Raw genomic sequence first — 22,113 nt, forward strand, 5'->3', positions numbered from 1 at the left:
CCCCTTGTTCTGCGGATTTGGATAAAAGGTTGGCAGATGAATAGTTTGGTTAAGGGCCACACTGGAAACCACCTTAGGCATAAAATGAAGGATTTGTCCACAGAGACACCCTTTCTGGGTAAAATATGATAAAAGGCTCCACGGCCATGAGGGCCTGTAGCTCTGAGACTCTTCCTGCTGAAGTAATTGCTAGTAGCAGAGCTGTTTTCCATGATAAGAACTTTATATCAGCAGTAACAGCTGGTTCAAATGGAGGCAGGGTGAGCTTTACCAACACATAATTGGAGGTCCCATGCAGGTATTGGTGATCTTCTAGGAGGCCTTAAATGTTTGCCTCCTCTAAGATACTGCTTTAGTAAAGGATGAGAAAAGATTGGTGGCTCTGTATTTTAATGAGCCGAAATAGCAGAGGCATGGATTTTAATTGATGAGAAAGATAGGCCATCTCAGTCAAGTATTGTAATATCTGAGGAATATTTGGTTCTGCTGTATCAGTTCCTTGTGCTCGATTCCAAGCACAGAATCTCTTCCATTTATCAGCATAAGATTTTCTAGTACTAGGCCTTCTGGCTTCCAAAATGACATCCATCACAGCTTTACTGAGAGGTGCTGTTTGTATAACTACATGATCAGCCATGCTGCCAGGTTCAGTGTCTACAGTTGATTGTGCAGGATCTGATTGTTTTGCTGGGACAGTAGTTGAGGTCTTTGAGGTAAGGTCCAAGCTAGGTATTGAGACAAGTTCCTTAGGATTGGGTACCAGTATTGGCGGGGCCAGTCCGGGGCAATTAGTATCATCTTTGGTTTCTCTTGTCTGACTTTTAGTAGGACCCTGGGAAGAAGAGGAGGTTTTTCCAACTGAAGGATAGGGCATCCACTTTCCATGCTTGTCTGTGATAAGTCCTTGTGCAGAATCTTTTCAACTGATAATTTTGAGGAGAGGCAAACAGATCTATGATCGGGCTCCCCCATTTCTTTGTGATCATGCTGAAGACTTGTGGATCTAGTTTCCACTCGTGAGGGTCCATCAGGTTTCTGCTTAAATCGTCTGCCAGAGTATTTTTTTTGTTTTCCTGGCAGGAATTGAGCTTGAAGATGTATTTGGCAAGTCAAAGCTGTGTCCCACAGTGCCATGGCTAATTTGCAAAGGGGGTATGAGTGCGTGCCCCCCTGCTTGTTTATATACCACATAACCGTAGTGTTGTCCGTCTTTATCAGTAGTTGTCCTGGATGAAGTATGTCCTTGAAGGCTGTTAGAGCATTTTGAACAGCTAGCATCTCTTTTTGGTTGATATGTAGATGCATTTGTTTTGGGGTCCATATGCCCTGAATGCATCTTCCTGCCATGTGGGCCCCCCAGGCATAATCTGATGCGTCTGTTAAGGTTTGGCTGGCAGGGGGTTGAGTGAAAGCCCGTCCCATGTTTTGGCGACAAGCCTTTGTCCAACATAGAAACTCCTGTTGTAGGCAGGGAATCATTGTTTCCAGACTGTGACAATGTTGACTCCCATAAACGTTTTAGGTACCATTGAAGTTTCCTCATATGCAGTCTTGCATATGGAATCAGTAGGAAGCAGGATGCCATGAAGCCCAAAGCCTGCAGAGTTTGTCTTGCAGATAACTGGGTTTTTGTTGCCATCAGTTTGAAGTAAGTAGTCAGTTGCCTTTGTTTGTCTGGAGTGAGGTAAGCCATCTGGGCAGTTGTATTCAAGCCTGCACCCAGGAATGTTATCTTTTGAAAGGGTACCAGTTGTGATTTCTTTTCATTTATTGTGTACCCTAGGCATGTTAGAAGCCTTTTCACAAATGCCAGGTGTTGAAAAAGAATGTCCTTGTTCTCTGCTTCAATGAGACAGTCATACAAGTAAGGATATATTTGTATACTTCTTTGTCTGCAAAAATTAATTACTGGTGCCAGGCACTTTGTAAAGACCCTTGGTGCAGTAGATAAGCCAAAGGGCAGTGCAGAGAATTGGTAATGCATTAAGCCAGCCTTGAATCTGCAGTATCTTCTGCACGATTGCCTTATTGGGACATGCAGGGATGCCTCTTTTAGGTCTAATGTCACTAGCCAAGCATTATTGCCCAGCATGGGCAAAAGCTGCTGCAAAGTCAGCATTATGAATTTTGGAATGTCCAGGTATGTGTTCAAAATTGATAAATCCAGCATTGGCCGCAAGGCCTTGTCCTTTCTGGGTACCAAGAACAGTCGAGTAAAAACCTTGACCTTTTTCCTGTTCTGCTACTGGCTGAATGGCCCCCATATCCATGAGGGACGTAACCTGTTTCTGTGCCTCTGCCCATTGATTTTTTTGGCAGATCCGGCCAACCATTTACCATTGGCAGAGTATGGAAATTGAATCTGTATCCCTGTGCTACTATGTTTAGCACCCACTTGTCCTGGGTTATTAACTGCCAATTTTGAGCAAAAAGTGCTAATTTTCCCCCTAAGGGTGCTGCCAAAAGGTAAGTGCTTGGTGAAGGCAGAGGAAAGTCATTGGGACTGTTTTCTGTAGGTTTGCGCTTTATCTCCTCCAGATTTGGAGGTAGAAGCGCCCCATTGCTTTGACCTGTATGAATCTTGTGCCTGGTATCTTGTGCCTGGTATCTGGAACCCTTAGGGCGTCTGGATTTGCCCCTTTGAGCTCTAACACAGGAAAGGACCAATTTTTTGTAGGCCAGTGTCTACTGAATCTTGGTGGTTGCACTTGTAAAAAGTCTTTCACAGTTTGCACAGACTTGGCTTTGTCTTCCATTTTCTTTAAAACCTCTTCTGCCTTCCATTTTCTTTAAAACCTCTTCTGCCTTAATACCAAACAGAGTATCATGCTGTAAAGGTGCATCCAGTAATTTAGCTTTAACATGATCAGGCAAATTTTGCTCTTTTAGCCAGGCATGCCTCCTAATCACAGATCCAGTAACTGCGGCCCTGCAAGAGGCCTCTAAGGTATCAAAACCATATTGCAAAGTATGCTTTCCAACCTGTTCAGCTGCATGCAATAATTCCCGCAATTCTTTATTTTCTGCACATTCAGAAATCATCATTTTCTGTTTCAGCAATACCATAACATGTTGTTGATACTTGAGCATATGAAACTGGCAGTTTAAGGCCCTAATTGCCAAGGTTGCAGATGTATAAACCTTTTTTTCCCCATCTATCCAGTGCCCTTGAATCTCCGTCCGATGGGGTAGGCTTTTTTGCTGTTGAGGCCTAAACTCCCTCTGGACCCTGTGAAATAGTTTCAGGATCAGCAGCAGTGAGTCAGGGACCCTATAATATCAGTCAGGCTTGCTGGGAGCTGGAGGAGTCAGGGGTCAAGCTTGACTCCGAAAACACATCACCCACAAGGTCTAAAACAGGGGGTATGGCTAAGGGCCTGTGTTGAGGGAGAAAGAGTAAATCCCCAAGCCTATTTTTTGATGCTGAGAAGTCTTGACTCTCCCAGTGAAAATGCTCCCTCAAAGTATGCAAGGTTTCTCCAAATGAATAACCCTCGGGAGGTGATGCAGATGGTATAGACTCCTCTGCATCAGAATCCTCATAGGGAGGTACAGATCATTCCTGATCAGAAGAGGAATCAGAAGAAATAGAAACCAGATCTGAAAATTCATAGTCAGTGTCTTGCCTAGGCCTCTTATCAGGAGGGGGTTGGGAACCCCTGATCAAGGTAATAAGGTCTTCAGCCATTTTGATCATCTGTTTTTTAGGCATAGCGGCCTGTGCACATGGCTCATGTGTCATTTTGTTTAGTTTTAGAAGTTGCTTTTGTCTTTTGTAGCTGTCGCCGGTTTGATATAAAAATGATGAGGCCTGAATACACACTCAGAAGCCGGTGCCTACTCAGCGGCTTCGGACCTATCAGAGGAAGATACATCCGTGGGTCCAATACTTTGAGTATCTCGCAGTGTGCTGGACTCCAGATGGGTTTCTGTAGGGGCCTGTGACTCAAAGTAGTGGGTATCAGGGCCTGCGAAAGCGCCTCACTGAGTACCGGCGAACTGGCGACTGGCTTAGGAGAAGCTTCATCATCGGTTTTGGACCTCGACTGTCTGTCTCTATCCTTTTCTTTGCGTTTATGTACTCCGGTAGTCTGATTGCTATCCGATGACATTTCTGGGTAGTTAAATCGGTTTCCAAAATAGTTTGAGGCAAAAATATACCGACGCTTAATAGCGCATTGGTTAAATCTAGCACAAAACTGACAGCCAGGCACGTTGTGATCAGGGCCTAGGCAAGGAATACAGTATAAATGGAAATGCTTATGAGGTATTTGCTTCCCACAAGTAATACAATTATTAACTTTTTCTGATAACGGTATGGAGCAAGAAAAAAGTTTCCCCAATGGGGTACTTAGCTTTAGTGACTACTTCGGTAGTGACTACTTCGGTTCTGAAACTCAAACACGAATATTTCAGGAGTCGGCCGACCGGCACTTGCGAAATGCTTCTGCTTCTGGCACCGCACGGCAAGAAAGACTAAAGAAAATGTTGTCGGCTGCTTGTTTTATACCCCTGACGACATGGAAGAGGAGAAAGCAACCGACGCAGGACCCAAGACTTTGGAATTCAGGCCGACTGAGGGCAACCTGCCAGCAGATTACCCAAATGTAATGACTGCAACAGTGAAACATGAAGAACATCATGAAATTCACCTCTTGAGGTGAATTTCTTGGCATCCACATCTGAAATACATAACCGGTTATGATCTGCGACCTGATCATTTTTTCTCGATATTACTAAGACAGGACAGTCCATTTATCCTGGATTTAACTTGGGTAGACTGGATTTGCTTGAAAGCACATCACTTTTGACAATTTAAAATGTATTAACCAGGGTAGAACACTGACCAGTTACCAGTTATACATTCAGTCCAGCTTATATCATAATATAACACACTGTACAGTACACAAAGGTTTACATTTACAAAAAATAGAAAAATCTGACAAATACATGCATAAAAGATAAACAAACCAAATATTTGTACAGCCACAAAACTGAAATAAAAAAGGAGAATAAAGTTAAAAGTATGAGAGGTAGAAGTGGTGGAGAGAAGGGTAGCAAGATGCTAGGTTAGGAAAGCTAATAGAGACCAGTAAGTTTAAAGAAAAATTAGACTACGTATAATGGGTTTAGAGCAGTAATGGTGAGGTAAGCTGAATCACAGTTTAGGATGAGTTAGTTAACTGACTGGATCAGGTATATTGTCGGTAAAAGTTCCACACAGTTGGAGGTATCGGACATGTCCTTTATGGACAGTTGCATTCAAACTGTGTTAAGTATTATTTGAACTATTTGAACTGTGACCAGAACATGGAGTACTTTATGTGATCTGTTAAAATGAGGAGGAAGCAACTGCCATAGTTCTGGGGTCAGTACAGAGAAGCAATGGCTGTAGAGTGCAATTTCAGAGAGGGGCTTGTAGGGAGGGACCAGAATTCTTGGATATTAGGTATGAGTGGTGGTTGGAGAAAGGGGAAGGGGTGTCTAGTTTGAAGAGTAAGGAATCAAGAAGTCTTGATCTGGCCTATACTAAAAGGCAGAGTCTTTAAAACAATAAGGCAGTGGGGGTTCATTTCATGACGAGCTAGCTAGGTATGAAGAGTGGCAGTATTTTTGACAGAGACTGATGCAAAACAAGGGTGTGTGCTGAAAAGGTCATTGGTTATAGATAATGCTATTACAACCAGGTAAATAAGTTCTAGTTAGCTTAGATGCAGAGAAAGCTCTGCTGAAATCATCCATTTTAAGTTTGTAAAAACAGGCTCTCTCCTCAAAATTTATTTTCCCTAATAAATCCTCTATATATGTCAGTGCTAAAATAAAAAATTAAAATAGGACCAAGACTTTCAAAGGAGATAACTCTGCAAAGGGGAACTAGGCAGGGTCGTCTTCTGTTCCACCCTCCACCCGTTTGCATTGTATTTGAAACCACTAGCATTTAAACTATGAGAGTATTCATGTATCTCTCTTTTTAAATGCAGTTGACTACTACTCTATATGAAGAATCCTGCAAAAGTGCTTGGAGACTTTATGTTCATTCTGGTTATAAAATTAATGCTGCTAAGATGGAAACTTAAAATTAACACCACCACTTAGACAGTATTGTGGACACGATTCCCATTACTAGACACCTTAACTCCATGAATTACTTATGGGTCACTGACTAGTACAATGGAAGTCCATCCGTTTCTGACTTAAGAATATTACTACAAAAATGATGTTCAACTTTGACATGGACTAAACTTGGATATCCAACAGCAGGTGCTGGTCATTACATTGTTCATTCTTCCCCTTACACATGCCACACACAATCTTCCGTTAACTCTGTCAAAGGACCAACTTATTTTTATTTTACATTTGTTGACCAGGATAGTCTGAATGGATGCATGTCCATTTTCAGCGGAGGCCCGGGGAGAAAAGCTCCAAGGGTAAGCAGATACAGCTTTACATAATACCAGCATTACATATTACAAACAGACTACTTACAGAGATTACATAAGTAAGCAAGTTAAACAAGTTCCACAGGTTAGAGTTAATCCCGAGCGTAAATCAGGATTAAATTAAATTACACAGTAAGATGGTTAACAGATTTTTACACATTCTAGAGAGAGTTAGCCAGGCTTGATACAGTGACATAGCCAGTTAAGTGACAAATGTTGTTAGAGTCTAGATTTAAATTGACCCAAGGTGGAAAATAAGGTAATATCAGCTGGAAGAAAGTTCCAGGATCTACTTACAGAGTTTGCAAAGAGAGAGTCACCAGCTGTGTTATTAATTTTGCTAGTCTGAATTACTAGTTTGTTAGAGGATCGAAGCGGTCTAGGATTGTTATGGGGGTGATAATATTTTCAAGTGCAGGAGTATTGTCCGGATTATAGAGGATTTTATAGGACATAATCAGTTGGTTATACTGGATTAGGCTGGGTAGTTCAAGCCACCCATTCTGGTTTAGATTGAAGCAATGATGTGTCCTAAATGGCAGCCCAGTGGCAAACCTGGCAATGTGGTTGTAGCAAGTTGAGAGTTTATGGACAGTCTTGTTTAAATTCGAGAGTAGAGGGGATGCATACAGAAGGGTTGAAAGAAGGCGAGAGCGAGCTATGGCAATTTTAGCTGGAGGGGTTAGGAAGGCTTTTATTCTGTAAAGTGACACTAGTTTTTTATTGATGATTTTGACAAGTTTGGGTTAACATGGAGGTCGAATTTTAGATTATTATCTATGATGACACCTAATAGTTTTGTAGAAGGGTCAGGGGAGATTATTGTGCCATCATTTGAATTTATGGTAAAGGTGAAAGTGGTAGACCTAAGTGTTGGAGAAAATAACAGCATTTTAGTTTTTTTGGGATTTCTTCTAACCACTGGGAGGTTGACATCTTTTCAGTGGAAGGGATGAACCCCCCAACCTTTAAGGGAGTTCTTTCCCTCCCAGAAGATGGTGGGGGCACTCTCAAAACCAGATTCTGATCATAAAGCAGCTCATCTTAAATTATTATATGGTCTCATTAGCCCTCAGGTGAAGGCTATATGGAAGCAAATATTGCTGAATCAAATTGGTAGCCCTTACTCATTACATAAATTAATTAGTGTTAGTGAGAAAACAGTGGCTCTAAGAAGGGAGAATCCCTTAATTATGGGATTGCTACAAATGAGTCTTTGACATCACCAAAACCAAAAGCTAGATGGAATGCTTATTCCTGATAACTCAGACTAACCTGGATGGAATGCTTATAACTCAGACTAACCTTGGAGGATTTGGAAGGCAAGTGTATAAAGTCTAACAAAAATCCAACATTAATTTAAGATACTGGGAGCAACTTTTACTAAGTTCACACCAGCAAGCTGGCCCTCACTGAGAAAAATTTCAATTGAGAGATTCACATAAAACATGGAGGGATAGATTACTGCACTTTTTTCTCTCAGATGTAATTAGGCTCTACTTCAAAGGGAACTTGGCTAATGTGGTGAAGTGGTGGACTGAAGACAGGGGAAGATTACTTAGTTGAAAGTGGGTTATAACTAACATATCTAAAATTACTTTTAGTGCCAGGTCCTACTGCTTAGACAAGTATAAATTAGTCTGGGAACAGGAGTTAAATGCATCTATCCCAAAATAAGTCTGATGTAACCTGATGAAGATCTCGAAATATGCTACCAAAGTGAGAAAGTTTACATTTTTTGGCAGGCAGTACTTTAAATTTTTTATACCCCAGTTAAGTTTCCTTCTACGTTTCTCAGCTCTTTGTCTACTTGCTGGAGATGTATTACAGGGACCCCTATGACATGGAAACATTTTAAGACCGCCCTGATATGGAGCTAATGAGGACAGAATTACAAAATTTGTGACAGACTATGACCACAGTCTATCACCATCACTTATCCTTTTTCTTATTTGGTTTGATCCTAAGATCAGATTACCTCAGGCTGATAAGCTAAATCGGATTACCTTTTTCATACTAATCATAATTATTAGACCTTGGGGCGGGGAAAGAAAGGGTTCAAGCTACTTTTTGGAATTAGGTCACTGATTGTAGATATTAAACTACAGTGCACGACAGAACATCCCTTTATTAGATCAAAGATGTTAGGCAAGTAGCAGATATGGTACTGCACTTTTCATTAGCTGTTAAACACTACATCACTTTGGATCCCTACTGAAATGCCAGCATTCAAAATACTGAGATGACAAAAAAAAAAAAAAAAGAACTGGAAATGCATGCCCCCAGAGCCTCTTCCAGCAAGAATTGTCCCACTTGTTTCTCAACTGTGAAGACCTTTGTCTTTCAGATCCACTAAGGCAACAGCCTTTTGAAGAGACTATCAACCTGGCAGACTTTGGGATGTCTGTGCTCTTGCTGGCATCCTGTGGATACCAAACAGTATTTAGCCTAACCTTTCTTCTTTGTGGAGGAATGGGCTACTGTGATACCTACATAACTGCAGGGACACAAAACACCTTTCCTTGTCAGTGTGTGCTCACATAAGAGGGCTAAACACCATCCAGCAGTTTTGTGGTGCAAAAAGCTGCCCAAACAATCCCTACTCAGCCTAGCTTCAGAAGGTACATACACAAAGTTAATTTTCTATTCTGCCCATCCCTACTCTACCTGCTCTGTCAAGTGCTTGAGCAGCTATTTATACTTGGGCTATAGTCAGGGTTTTATCCATCTATGCCACCGACACCAGTCAAATGCAATTTCTAATGTTTTGTTAATCAGGTATGAAAACTGGTTCTCCAATGCTTTTCAGCCATGACCCAGGTGACAAAGGCAAGTACAGAGATAACATAACATATTACAGTCAACTAAGTGCAGCCTATCAACATGCTTTCTGAAAGGTGGGAGGAAACTGGAGTACTCAGAGAAAAAACTGAAGACCTAGGAAAACATGCAAAAGTCTACAAAGACAGTGGAGGTCAGGACTGGCTTTGGATTATAAACTGTGAAAAAGCGATCTTACTACTAAAGCCACTATGCTGCTCAGTGAACTATGGCTACAGGATGATTAACCTGCATGAAATAAAGCTAAATACTGAAGCAGTGGACTTTGCCAAAAACAGTTAAGCCTAGAAGCCTTAAACTTTGTTTCAGTCTCTTACTTTCCACCTTTCATGCTCTTCTCTGGAATTATTGGACAATCCCTTCAGCTGCTCCTTCCAATGGGCTTCTATTACCACCACATGTGTTAGGCACATATGAAGGTCTCACACTTGTACCCTTCAGTACCAGTAGGGCATAAGATGTTACGACTGGCAGTGGCAACACCCATAAATGTTTTAATCAATCTCTAAACAAGAAAAAAGTATCTGTAGTGCCCTTCACACAAGACCTAACGGAAGCAACTATACTTGATAGCCAAGGAAACTCACTCTGAGCATAGGAACCTTCTCAACAATGTCCCAGGCTCTGAATCACTAGGGTGGGCATGCCCCTTTATATTCTCATGGGGAATCCGTGCATGGGTCCAAAGGGAATACCCTCACCAGCATGGAAATTTAAATAGAACAGCTGCACAAGAAGGCATCAGATAGAAATAGTCATAAAAGATGGTCTCTCAAAATAAGGGCCTCTTATAACATCAAATTATAATCTCTCAAATTAAGAATATTTGTGATATTAAATTATCAAATGTTGGGCTTTCAAATACCTTGCTCAATTGTGACCCACTGAGAGAAGGGAAGTTACAAGACAACAGGCAAAGTAATAAGTTGGTTCAATAAGCAAAGAGAAAGCATTCACTGATCCCCTGGTGATCAGAGTTCAATAAGCAGCCCAACTATTCTATCTTGGCAGAGGGGCTGTAAGTCTGGACCTGCTAATGAAATAATATCTTGGGATAGGCCTATCACTACAACTGTGGCAAACATGCAGACACAACAACCCAAATCCAGCTAAGCAGTGGTTGAACTCTACCTGACCAGGGCATGCACAACTCATCTGCACTGGAACACAGTGCAACAGACATACCACCATGCTTGCTGGCATGGGGGTTGAGGATGTTGTAGGAGTACAAGATATTCTCCTTACCAGTACAGGATGACAGCTTTGTATCCCTGTTACTCCGTGTGTGGCTTCTGAGGTCAGAAGTAGGCAGATGAATATACTTAAAGGGTACAGCAGTTGACAGGTTTTGAGAGTCAAAAAGACCACTGAAAAGAAATTATGTTGATGACATGCAAGTTCTAGCAAAACAAATGCCCATTATAACAATCTATAAACCAGCTGCCCACCACAGTTTCAAAACGGCTACTTCCTCTCTTACATCGTGTCCAGCAAGAGTTACAATCAGAAGACTACAAAATAAAAATAACCACGAGACAACCTAAATCAGAGACAGCATTAGTATGAAAAATTAATCCAGAGATGGAAAAAAAAAAAACCTCAGATCACTGAATGTGATGGTTAAAATACAGCTTCTATGCTCCAAGTCTTAGGCTCTAGGTTAGTTGGTGACAGATCTTCATGTCTCATTTGAAATCAAACCAGATTTTCAAAGCTGGATTTGAACAACTTTTATAAATTTGCAAGTTTTGCAGGACAAAAGTTTCCCCAAAATCCTCCCCCAACGAGAGGCTCAGGCCTCTGCACCCCAACTAATCATATGTAGCTTATGGATCTCCCCAACTTGCTAGTATTTCAGACAATGCAAATCAGTTCAACCACCTATATAAAATGCACATTTGTAACAGGTGATTTCACTCAAATATTTGACTCTTCTATTAGTAGTGCTTGAAAATACAAACTCTGCTCAATTCTTCCTTGATGTGCACATAACTATACAAACATATAACTGTAAAACAGTAATGTAGTTAAGGTTGACCAAGTTGTTCTAGGTCAAGGCCAAATATCTGCACTGTAATTAAGCAATCAAATTCCTCAATTACAGAACTGAGTAAGTGATGGATAACCATGTCAGATCTGTGAAAACGCTGAGACTTTAAGGATCACATTAGGCTGGGAACCTTGATAAATTCTCCTTTGCTCCCCACCCAAAGACCAACAGCACTGTAACAACATTCTGAACAACTTCATTTTTGTATTCTTACCTTTTCTTTACAACTGGAAAGCATGCTGATAATGCTAAGACAAACTGACTGTACTGAGAGAGCTGGTGACCAATCTTCTGTTAAAATTGATAAGCATATGTGACCATTGCTATACACGTGAGGATGAATGGGAATATTATCACCGGTGAACATAACCTTAAAAAATAAAATAAAAAATATATATATACATACAGTAAGCACCAAAAGACTATTCTAGAAATATTAATTTAACATTGAAGCAGCAAGATTTAATTAATTTAAGCTTTTTTTGTGCAAAACAGACGCACTTGGAACAGCAAAAATGCATTCCTGAAGCAACACTATTTCCTAGCAAACAAAATGAGCCAATTTCAATTGAATCTTGTGTTAATGCACAGAAAACCTACAGCTTCTTTGAAGTACAACCAGCTTTCATATCGCAGAAGCAATTCTGCAGCTTGCACATGCAACTTCAAAAATACTTAATAGGACCAAAAAGCACAGCTGCAAATGTACAAAAGCTAACAAAAGTTACATTTGTGTGACTTACAACAGTTTACCATCCCTATATACAGATTTCCCAGATAAAAGGACCTTAATTTCATGGCTGAAAACCTAAATTTGTTAAAATGCAACATCTAAATGCCTGCAAAGTAACTTCAGTTTGTGCAAGTAGAGACATTCATGAACAGGAATTGCAACTTAACAGTCTTTAATGAAGTTGTTGTGGTTTCAGGCATCATTGGCAACTAAAAATTACTCAGATTAAAACATGAGTTAGCTTATGTATTAGATCAGACAACTTTAAAAAGTACCCCAGAAAATCCAGCTGTGTAATACAACAGCAAATACAAAATAAATGCATAACATAGAAAAATAAAATTCAGTGTATTAAATGCTAAAAAAGGCATACTACACAAGCTATAAACTATGACATAATGCAACAATATCGCTTCCCAGAGGTACAGAATTTCAGAGAAAGGAAATAAACTGGTTGCACCTCATTGGCTTGAGTCCAGTTACTGACATTCAACTCTTGAGACACCTGCATAAAGGTAAATCTAACAAGAAAGCAGAATGAATTGCTCGGGTCAATCAGGTTGGCTGGACCCAAGGAATAGAAGACCAAATAAATGCATTACTTTGCAGGTCATCCCAAAGCAAATATGTTGTGATTTGATGGACACATACTGTCTACAGCTGCTACATTTAAATCCTATCTTTTCTTACAAATACACACTCCAGGCACAATGTAACCACAATTCCATTAGGTAACCCTTCCCTTTTCACCAAGCCAAATCCTGCAGTGCCCATTTCAAATACCACACAACGATCATGTGGATCAAATGCTTAATGAAAATAACCAAGCACTTACATATGAACCAATGGCACCAGCCATGATTCCAAACACCACTCTCACTTTAACAGTTAACCAGTAAAAAAAAAAAGAAGCCACAATGGGACCAATTACATCACTATTTGTTAATAGCTAAAAAAAGAATGGTCGTAATTCCAAACATTGGTCTAACCATAAACAAATGAAATAAGTTCCCAGCTCCTAAAACCACTGGGGCAGTGTCAAGGCAGAACAAAAACAATAGCCCAAAACAGACTGACTTTTGGTAAAACTGTTTTTTTGCAGCAAGTCTATGTATGACCGCTGGCAGAACTGACATACAATGCAGAATTGTGACAAGCCTCTGATATTCAGCACCCCTTTGTACCACAGAGATCCATTCACAACATAGCACTAACAAACATCAGTACCTACAACATGGCAGCCAGGACTACAGAGATCTATTGATTTCAGTCTCCTCAAATGATCTAGATTACTTTTTCTTGTTTTCTCACACTTGGCCACACACTTGCACTTACTCCTGCATCCTTTTAAGATACCTTAACATGTAAAGACTAAACTGTAGCAACTGGAGGAAATAATCACGTTAGGATAGGGGGCAAGATTGAGAGTAGCTGGGTCCCCACAGGCCATGGAATTTTAAAAGCTCAGATTTTTCCCCCTAAACTTTTGATACGATGATGACAAACAAAAATCATGACTAAGGAAAGAAATTCAGTGTTATTTGCTTTCAAAGAAGCAGAAAATTGTGTGCAAGGTTTAATGTTCAAAGCTGACAAAACAGTAGCCCTCAGTAAGCTCAGAAGATAGGTACTTGCAAGGACATGTACACCATATCTAGTGTTTGCCTTCCTACCTCAAGACAGCCACCTTCTGTGTACCTTTCAGGTATAACAGTAGGACAAAAGTGAAGGATAAATGGAACTCAATACCACATTTCAAGTTGTTGCTGTCAGTATGTCTGCTTAATGCCAAAAAATAACCACCTGACTGTAAGGAAACTTAAAAAAATATATATCAATACTGTATTCTAACTTTTTGCTCCTAAACAGTACACTTCCTCACAATAAGCTATACTGGCCTTTTGTGGATACCTCAAAGGCATGTCTGCAAGGAAAGTTACAGAAATGATGATACTGTCGCCATCCCCAGCCCCCAAAGAAGCTAAGTCACCTTCTGTACACAGCTCTGGGGTTTGACAGTGAGGAAAGTTAAAGAAATAATGAACAAGTTGCCTCCAGCTACCACATAAGCTATACAGACCTTCTCTGACATAATTCTGAGGCCTGATTGGGAGGAAAAGGAAAACGGTAATGACCATACTTGAGTTTTATGCATACCTCTAAGCAGGGCCAGTTTTACAGTTGGAGGGATTCAGAGAAGAGGCCCCGACTAATGAAGGGTAACCAGGCCACCAGAAGCTCTAGAATCTAAATGTTGTGCGATACATTTTGTAGTTTAATTTTGATGCACACACACACACACACTCGTGCGCACGCACACACACTCGCACCTTTCTGCAAACAGAAATATTCTGTTTCCATGCAACTGTCTGTACAAGAAGCATTTGAAAGTAGCTTTAGCAATAGCTCTGTTCATCTCAAAACATAAAATGCTTATAATTCATTTGCGCATTCAATAAACGCTAAGAATGCATTATTCTTCCCAAGATTATTTCAATCTTTTTCCTTCCCAAGAAGGAAACTACACAATATCAACCCGCAAAGAGGCAATTTCATTACAGGAACAAAAATTTATTTTGTAAAAGGTTGTGACTGACCCATTTCCCCTCTAGACCAAGCACAGCAATTTACCAAACACTCATTCAATACTATAACTTTACTTTTTATTTGGAACATGATCCTTCAATATAACTTATTATGCTTGCTGGTCCAATGTAGCCACACTTAAGGATTACGGTTTAGGTAAGCATAAATCTTTTCAAGCCACAAACAGTCCTTTCATTATGAGATGCAATGTTTTCCTCAAGAATTGATCTCCTTTACCTGAAAAAGACCACAGGTCACTTCCTACAGAGTCCAAGTCAACACTGCTCTTTATCTGAACCACAATTTCACTGTGATAAATGAGAAAAGATGAAAAAATAGGTCTGAAAAAATACCTGAAAGCAAGCATGACATTTTAGTTGCAATTATGCATAACACGACCTTTTATACAGTCATTATCAATCTGTCATCACATAGCTTATTTTACTCCTATCCTCCATGAAACCTCACCCCTCCTCCAAAACATTATTCTGCATGTATTGTTCCCACAATTCCCATTTTTCCATGTAAATTGCTCCTATCCTTTTCTAAAGATCCTGCTTTCAGTTCTTTTATCTCCGTTACTATATTCACTATTTCTAATACAGTTGGTTAAGAGTTTAATTTTCATTTCTAGTCAATTGCTTTTTTGGCAGTCAGAATTAAACTCGGCAAGTCCTTCCTATATCTATGCAACTCAGATCCTGCATCACAGCTCAAGAAAAATAATTTCCTTAGTTTCACCAATTTGCTCACCCAGTATTTCAGAATAGTCTATAGGGAATTTTTGAAGTCTGCGAACTCATTACACTCCCAAAAATATGCTCCTAGTTACCTTTCGTGTCCATCATACCGGCAACATTTGCAATTTACCCAAGCAAAAATTTGGAGTCTGTTTGCATATGAAAATACCTATGCAAATACTTCCAAGCAAAAATCCTAAACAGTGTTGCATATTTGGGAGCCATACATATATCCTCCCATTGTTTCTTTATGAATTGCTTATCCAATCTCTATTCCCAATACTTTCTAACCTTCTCCAATTCCTACAATCATCATGCAATGCCATAATCTTTTTTTTTTTTTTTTTTTTTTTTTTAACAGTAGCTTCTGTTCTAGGTTCAACTAAAAACTCTGCCAGTGCTGGTCTTTCACTTAAGAGTATCGGCAGAGAGAAAGGAATAGGACAATCTTATCAATCAAAATGGACAACACAAACGGAATGTTACGGTAAGTACATCATTTTTTCTTGTGGCAGTTAAAAGGACATGTGGGACGAGACTAAACAAAAGATAATAAACTAAAACTTATGGATACATATAGCAAAAAATGCAGTGAAAATGTATAGTCCCTTTAGTTTTATACACATGTCAGGCATTTTATCAACCAGAGGAAATGTTGTGGATAACAAGTAATAAGAGTTGAGAGATTTTATCTGGGAGGGGGACACAGCAAAAGTCAAGTTGGATAAGTTGATCCTTCTGGTAGACCAAGGTGGTTTCAGACTATGTGACCTTGTCTAGACGAAAACAGTTTTTAGTACTTATTAAATAAGCACCTATCCAGGCATATCCAAGGGTCAGGCTCCTGGTATTTTCTCCTGTCTACCTGATGAATCTGGGCAACTTTGGGCAATGCAGCAATTGCCTCATGTACACAGACAACCCTCTCCTCTTACCATCCAACACTACAACCTGTGAGAGATGCACTTATATAGCCAAACTGGAAGCAAAGCTCTCTACACCCAAGACTGGACTAGACAGTCAAGAGGAGAAGGTAAACACTTGCACCATCACCACACTCATCACATAGTCCCTCAAAACCTACACTACCAAAACACACACAAACACAAAACACACACCTACATTTGCGGAGGTTCTCAATAAAAATCTGCCCAAGTAACAGGGACCTCCAAAGCAGAAACGCAGGCAACGTCCACCCCCCAACACAACCCCAATGACACACAGCCCACAAACTCAGTGTGTCACTCAACCACAGCCCATAAGGCATAACAATGTACCCAACACTCTAGTCATAGGTGACTCTATAGTCAGGCACACTGATGTTCCACTCACCAAGCTAAACAAGGAGAAAGTTACTGTCAGCTGCCAGGATCCGCCACAATGCATGCACTCAGGTCACTCCAAAAATACAAATATGACTCTGTCATTGTCCATGTTGGTGTGAATGACTGGAGATGTACCTCCCTGGACTACATGGAGAGACATGGAGCTGTCCAATGTTGTAGCTGAGGCAGGTATGACCCGAGCCCTGAGTAGCATCCTGCCATTACCCAGAATGATATCACAGCACAAGGACAAAATGACTTCAACAATTGGCAAAGCTTCTGGGGTCATTCTAAGGGGATCCAGTATCTGTCTGCCTAGGATGACATGATCGACAGACCACGATATTTTGCCAGAGATGGCCTGCACCTGTCACCCTTAGGATTCCGGACTGGTTAAGGCTCTTGCCACCCCTACAGTGCCTTTTTTAGGTAAGGTTCAAATGACAAATTCACCACTGTAACAGGTACAAGCAAGCAAAATCTGAGTGAAATGCTATTCAATGCTAGAAGTCTAAAACCTCAAAATGCACTCACTCGAGGCACTCCTTAAAATGGAGAACACTGACATCTGTGCAGTGACAGAGACCTGTTTCAAGGCTCCAGAGAGCAGTCCTGCATTACCATGCTATATTTCATACCACACCTTTCGGCCACCTAACCTGGACTGAAGCACTAAAGGCGGAGGCATCTCCATATTCATTAAGGATATCCACACCTCCAGACTAGTGGCTCAGCATAATACATCCGAAATTATCCAAGTGCAACTAACTCTGGGCAAGACCGCAATCCAAACTGTAGCTTGCTACAGATCCCCCATCATGCCCCAGGATTCCCACTCCTCATTTCTTGATGCACTAGAAAATATTAAGGTACAACCTAACACCCTAATAATGGGCAATTTCAACTACCCCACCATTACCTGGGAAAACTACTAGTGTACCAACTCTTTTGCTCAACGTTTTCTGGAATGCATAAATTCCAACGCCTTGGATCAACTTATCCACACCCCCACTAGAGGCAATATCCTAGACCTGGTCATTACCAACATGGGCAACAGGTGTTCCACACAAGAGGTCAATTCCTCGTTGGTCAGATCTCACCACATGTTAATCACCCTAGACATCTACATCCTGCCCCCCCCATTAGGGAAGCCACCGTAAATAATTTCTCCAAAGCCAACTTCGCGCTCAAGACAGAAGTGGCAAACTTCACAACACCCATGCAGACGGACAATAGGGGTACGACTGCTGAATCCTACACAAATGCACTTTATAAGCACTTACACAGAGTAGCTGGATCGTGCAATCCCTAACCGAACCAATACGCTATCCTCCAAAAAAAAGGAAGCCAATCCGGTGGTCCCCTGCCATAAACTACAACAGAAGACATTTTTTTTTTTTGCAACAGAGTAAAATCCCATGATTGGAGGAATTCCCTTTTCAGCCTCAGTAAGAAGCTGAGATCCCTCATAAAAGTCCTCCAAAGCTAGTTACGAAAACAAAAAAAAAAAAAATTGCCACTGCTTCTAAAGACCATCACAAAGCATTCTATAGTTATGTCAAGAATCTCAATGGCAACACTCAGATCTGCTCTGAGTTGCAGCACAATGGCACTAAAATATACAGAACCAACTGATATTGCCAACATCCTGGCAGATAGGTTCAGTGCTAACTTGACCTCCCTCTTACCCCATAAAGGGCCCATCTCTATGCTGGAAGAACGCAAAGTTCCTGTAATCACGGCTGCACAGGTAAAAACCACATCCTCCAAAGCCAAGAACACAGCATCCATGGGACCTGACAACATCCCAGGCTGCGTTCTACACAAATAACAGAATGAACTGGCACCCCACCTAAGTACCATGTTCAATCATAGCCTTACCTCAGGCCTTGTGCCCACTGAATAGCGCACAGCAATGGTTATCCCACTCCACGAAGGGGGAGCCACCACGAACCCCGGGACCTACCACCACATTAGCCTGACGAGCCTGGTCTGCAAGGTTATGGAACTTATAAACAATGACACTGGTAATCTCCAAACTCTGGATCCCACCCATTTCGTGTTTGTAAAAGGCAGATCAGGTCTCCTAAACCTGATTAGTCACCAAAGCTGTAGATGAGGGTAAGGTGGTTCACACAGCCTATCTAGATCTCGGCAAGGCTTTAGACACCAACCCCCACTCTGGAATTATAGATAAACTCATTAAACTAGGTATAAATCCCTATGTCACAAGATGGATTGCCAACTGGCTCACTAACAGAACCCACACTGTGGAAGTAGCAGACTCCAAATCTGACTTCAGACCAGTGACAAGTGGAGTATCACAGGGTTCAGTCCTGGGTCCTCTCCTGTTTGGTATCTACTTCTCTGAAGTGGAGGCTAACACAGAAGGTCTTTGGCTAACGAAGTTCGCAGATGACTACAAACTAGGAGCCATAATCAAAACTCCTAACGATGTGGACATCCTACAAAATGGCCTCACTGAGACAGAAGCCTGGTGTCAAAACCATGGCCTCAAGCTCAATGCCAAAAAGTGCATAGTCATCCCTTCTGGTAAAAACTCTGTACCCATGAACTACCACATAGCCGGTAGTCTGCTTAACACTGAAAGTGTGATAAGAGACCTTGGGACACAGGTGGACAGTAGTCTCTCCTTTGATAATCACACCACAGTAGTCACGAAATCCTTCTACGTGGCACACCTCATCACAAAACATTTCTTATCCAGGAAAAAGGAGGTCATTGTACCCCTCTACTTGTCACTCATTAGACCCATTATAGAATACAGTGCCCCTTTTGGTATGTACCTCACAAGACAACAACTGGAAAGGCCACAGAAATACCTCTAAGAGGATTACTGGCCTCAATCAAATGCCCTACGCAGACAGTCTAAAAAAACTCCAGCTTTACTCAGTCGCATATCGCCTACTCAGAGGTAATCTCTGCCTAACATACAAAACTATGTCAAACCCAGAGCTGTTGGATATGCTCCACTTAATGAAATCCCAATCCCTCCGAGCTACATGCTCTAGGGACCTAAACCTTGTCACCACAATAAACAGAGCATGCTGGAGGGATATATTCCTATCCCACAGACTTCCCATACTCTGGAACAAACTACCTATCTATATCAAACGAAGCTCCTCATTAGCACTCCAAGAAAAATCTCGATGATTGGATGGGATATGGGAAATTCACCCCGAGGATCACTTCTGTGGCTCTGCTCAACAGGGGCACAGGAAAATAACTTTCTTGGGTGGCAAAAGCCAGGGTACTTTTTTGGCTAGGCTTATATAGGCCCTAGGGCCAAAAGCCTAGTACTTACCTATGAACCTATATTTTAGAGCTACACAGTTAAGGCTGATATGTATATAGCACAAGCAGAAAGCTGTAATTCAAAGGAGAGGGGATGATGATAAAACAAGGGGAAGCTCAAGAAATAAGGAGAGACTGGAATTTTGGACGCAGACCCTTATGGAGGATAACAATAGCCATACAGAATGTAGTTCTTGTAACACAGCAGAAAGTAATTAAGTACTCAACCAACACCGGAAAGAAGAAAGGAGATTGTGCCAACAGTGATGAATGCAATTCTGGTTACAGAGAAAAGGCAAGAGTGGGCTGGAATTTACTGGGGAAAACTGTCAAAGAAACCAAGGTATTGGGAGCAAATAATTAGACAGGGAAAGTAACAGAATGGGAATAGGCCAAGAATTCATTTTGACTGCAGACTACAGATTGCCAGTAACAGAGCAATATTTAAGTGAAAGACCAGCACTAGTAGAGTTTCTAGTTGAACCTAGAACAAACTGCTGTTAAAGGATTTGGTCTCTTCCCACATATCCTTAGCTGCCACAACAAAGAGTTATGCTTACCATAACAATCCATTCGTGTTGTCCATTTTCATTGTTCCTCAACTCCCTACCCACCAACTCCCAACCTTTTCCACAATGAATTTCTGGAAGGATGAGATATAAGGATACCATTGGCCTTCATGTTGAGCTCCAGATATGGCGCATTCTGTTAGAATTTTTACTGTAGTTCTTTCTACTTCATGTAAAATGGCCCTGCTTTCTGTCAGCAGGTAAAGGATTTTTTTTGAAGAGCTGGCCCTTGCTCCATTGAATCCTGGAGTGACAACTTCTGGATCAACAAAATGATTCTTAAAGAGGCATTTATGCGAGTCCAGTACCCTGTGGAACCAGTCTGGTTTTTGAGGGGCTGGAGGATGAGAATCCGGACTCTAGGAAGAAATAAAAACATCCTCTACAACCTCCAACATAGGAGGAATAGCCCAAGGTATGTGTTCTGGCAGGTCAAGGATCTCCCTAACCCTCCTTTTTAATTGTGGGTATTCCTGCCCTTTCCACTGAAAATGTTCCCTTATGGCATGCAGAGTTTTCCCAAAAGTGATGTCTTCAGGAGGCAAAGCTGAAGCCAGATTCTCTTCATAATCTGAATCTTCAAAATATGTAAGGAAGAGACCCTCAAAGACAGATTCCTCCTGGTCTGAATCCTCATTAGAATCAGTAGGCTCAGAGAAAACTTCAGAGGTAGGATCCCTCTTCCTTTTCCCTGGGGAAGACCCCAAAGAAGCTTGCCTAGCTCTGGCTATACAAATAAGGCCTTCAACTAACCTCACCAGGTCTTGGCAATATCCCTGTGCATGGGAGCCAGTAAGCCTAGACATAGGGCCTGAGGTAGAACCCTTCTTAGAGGTTGCTCTGGCCTTGGGCCTAGGTACATCTGCAATCCTGATGCTAGTCCCTCCCTTTAATTTCTCCAAATCTTTTGGGTTTCTAATGCCATGATGGCAATGGACCTCATTCCTAAGTCAAAGTATAAGTAAAGTCCATGAAATTAGTAGTTTTAATATTTCATTAAAGCCAGAAGTGCTCTTTATAGCACCTGCAATGTGCTCAGTAATGACTCCTTCTGCAATTCGTATGGAGTTGCATGTATTGGTAACAAACATGACTGTAGATTCTTTTTTATAAGACCCGTTTGCTCCTACTACTATTGGAACTTTCTGGGTATCTTTCTTCCACATTGCTCTTGTTTCTGCCTGCACATCCTGATATTTTATGACTTTGCCTCACTCTGTATGCAGGACACTGTAGTCACTGGGTGTGGCGATTTGAATGATCAATGCTACTTTTATCCTCTTCATGGACCAGTGCATCCGATTTTTGTGCATCTATCTTTTGAACAGTTGGTAATGGATGATCCTATGCGATGTAGACTTCATTCATTTCCTATGATGCTTTGGGGCTCATGTTTCCAGCGTTTCTCAGCCACTTCAATATCAATACTTATTTTACTGCCTGCACTTTAACAAAATTCATTTTTGTGTTTAAATTACCTGTTCAACTGTTGTAGGCTACACACTCAAGTGTGA

General features: G+C 41.1%; 2 protein-coding genes across 3 annotated transcripts in view; both read right to left on the reverse strand.

The window, feature by feature from the left end:
* The window catches only part of TMEM70 (transmembrane protein 70), a 798,264-nt gene that overhangs the window by 337,200 nt on the left and 438,951 nt on the right, over window positions 1–22,113 (reverse strand). The gene's annotated exons all lie outside the window — the stretch shown is intronic.
* The window catches only part of UBE2W (ubiquitin conjugating enzyme E2 W), a 514,818-nt gene that overhangs the window by 272,077 nt on the left and 220,628 nt on the right, over window positions 1–22,113 (reverse strand). For both annotated transcript variants that reach the window (XM_044067221.1, XM_044067222.1), the window contains exon 4: window positions 11,546–11,701. In XM_044067221.1, coding sequence (XP_043923156.1) covers window positions 11,546–11,701 — 156 coding nt within the window. The remainder of the gene's footprint in view (window positions 1–11,545; window positions 11,702–22,113) is intronic.

The sequence above is a fragment of the Protopterus annectens genome, chromosome 3.part1 (assembly GCF_019279795.1).
Source record: "Protopterus annectens isolate FY-2018-M chromosome 3.part1, PAN1.0, whole genome shotgun sequence".
Taxonomy (NCBI): domain Eukaryota; kingdom Metazoa; phylum Chordata; order Ceratodontiformes; family Protopteridae; genus Protopterus; species Protopterus annectens.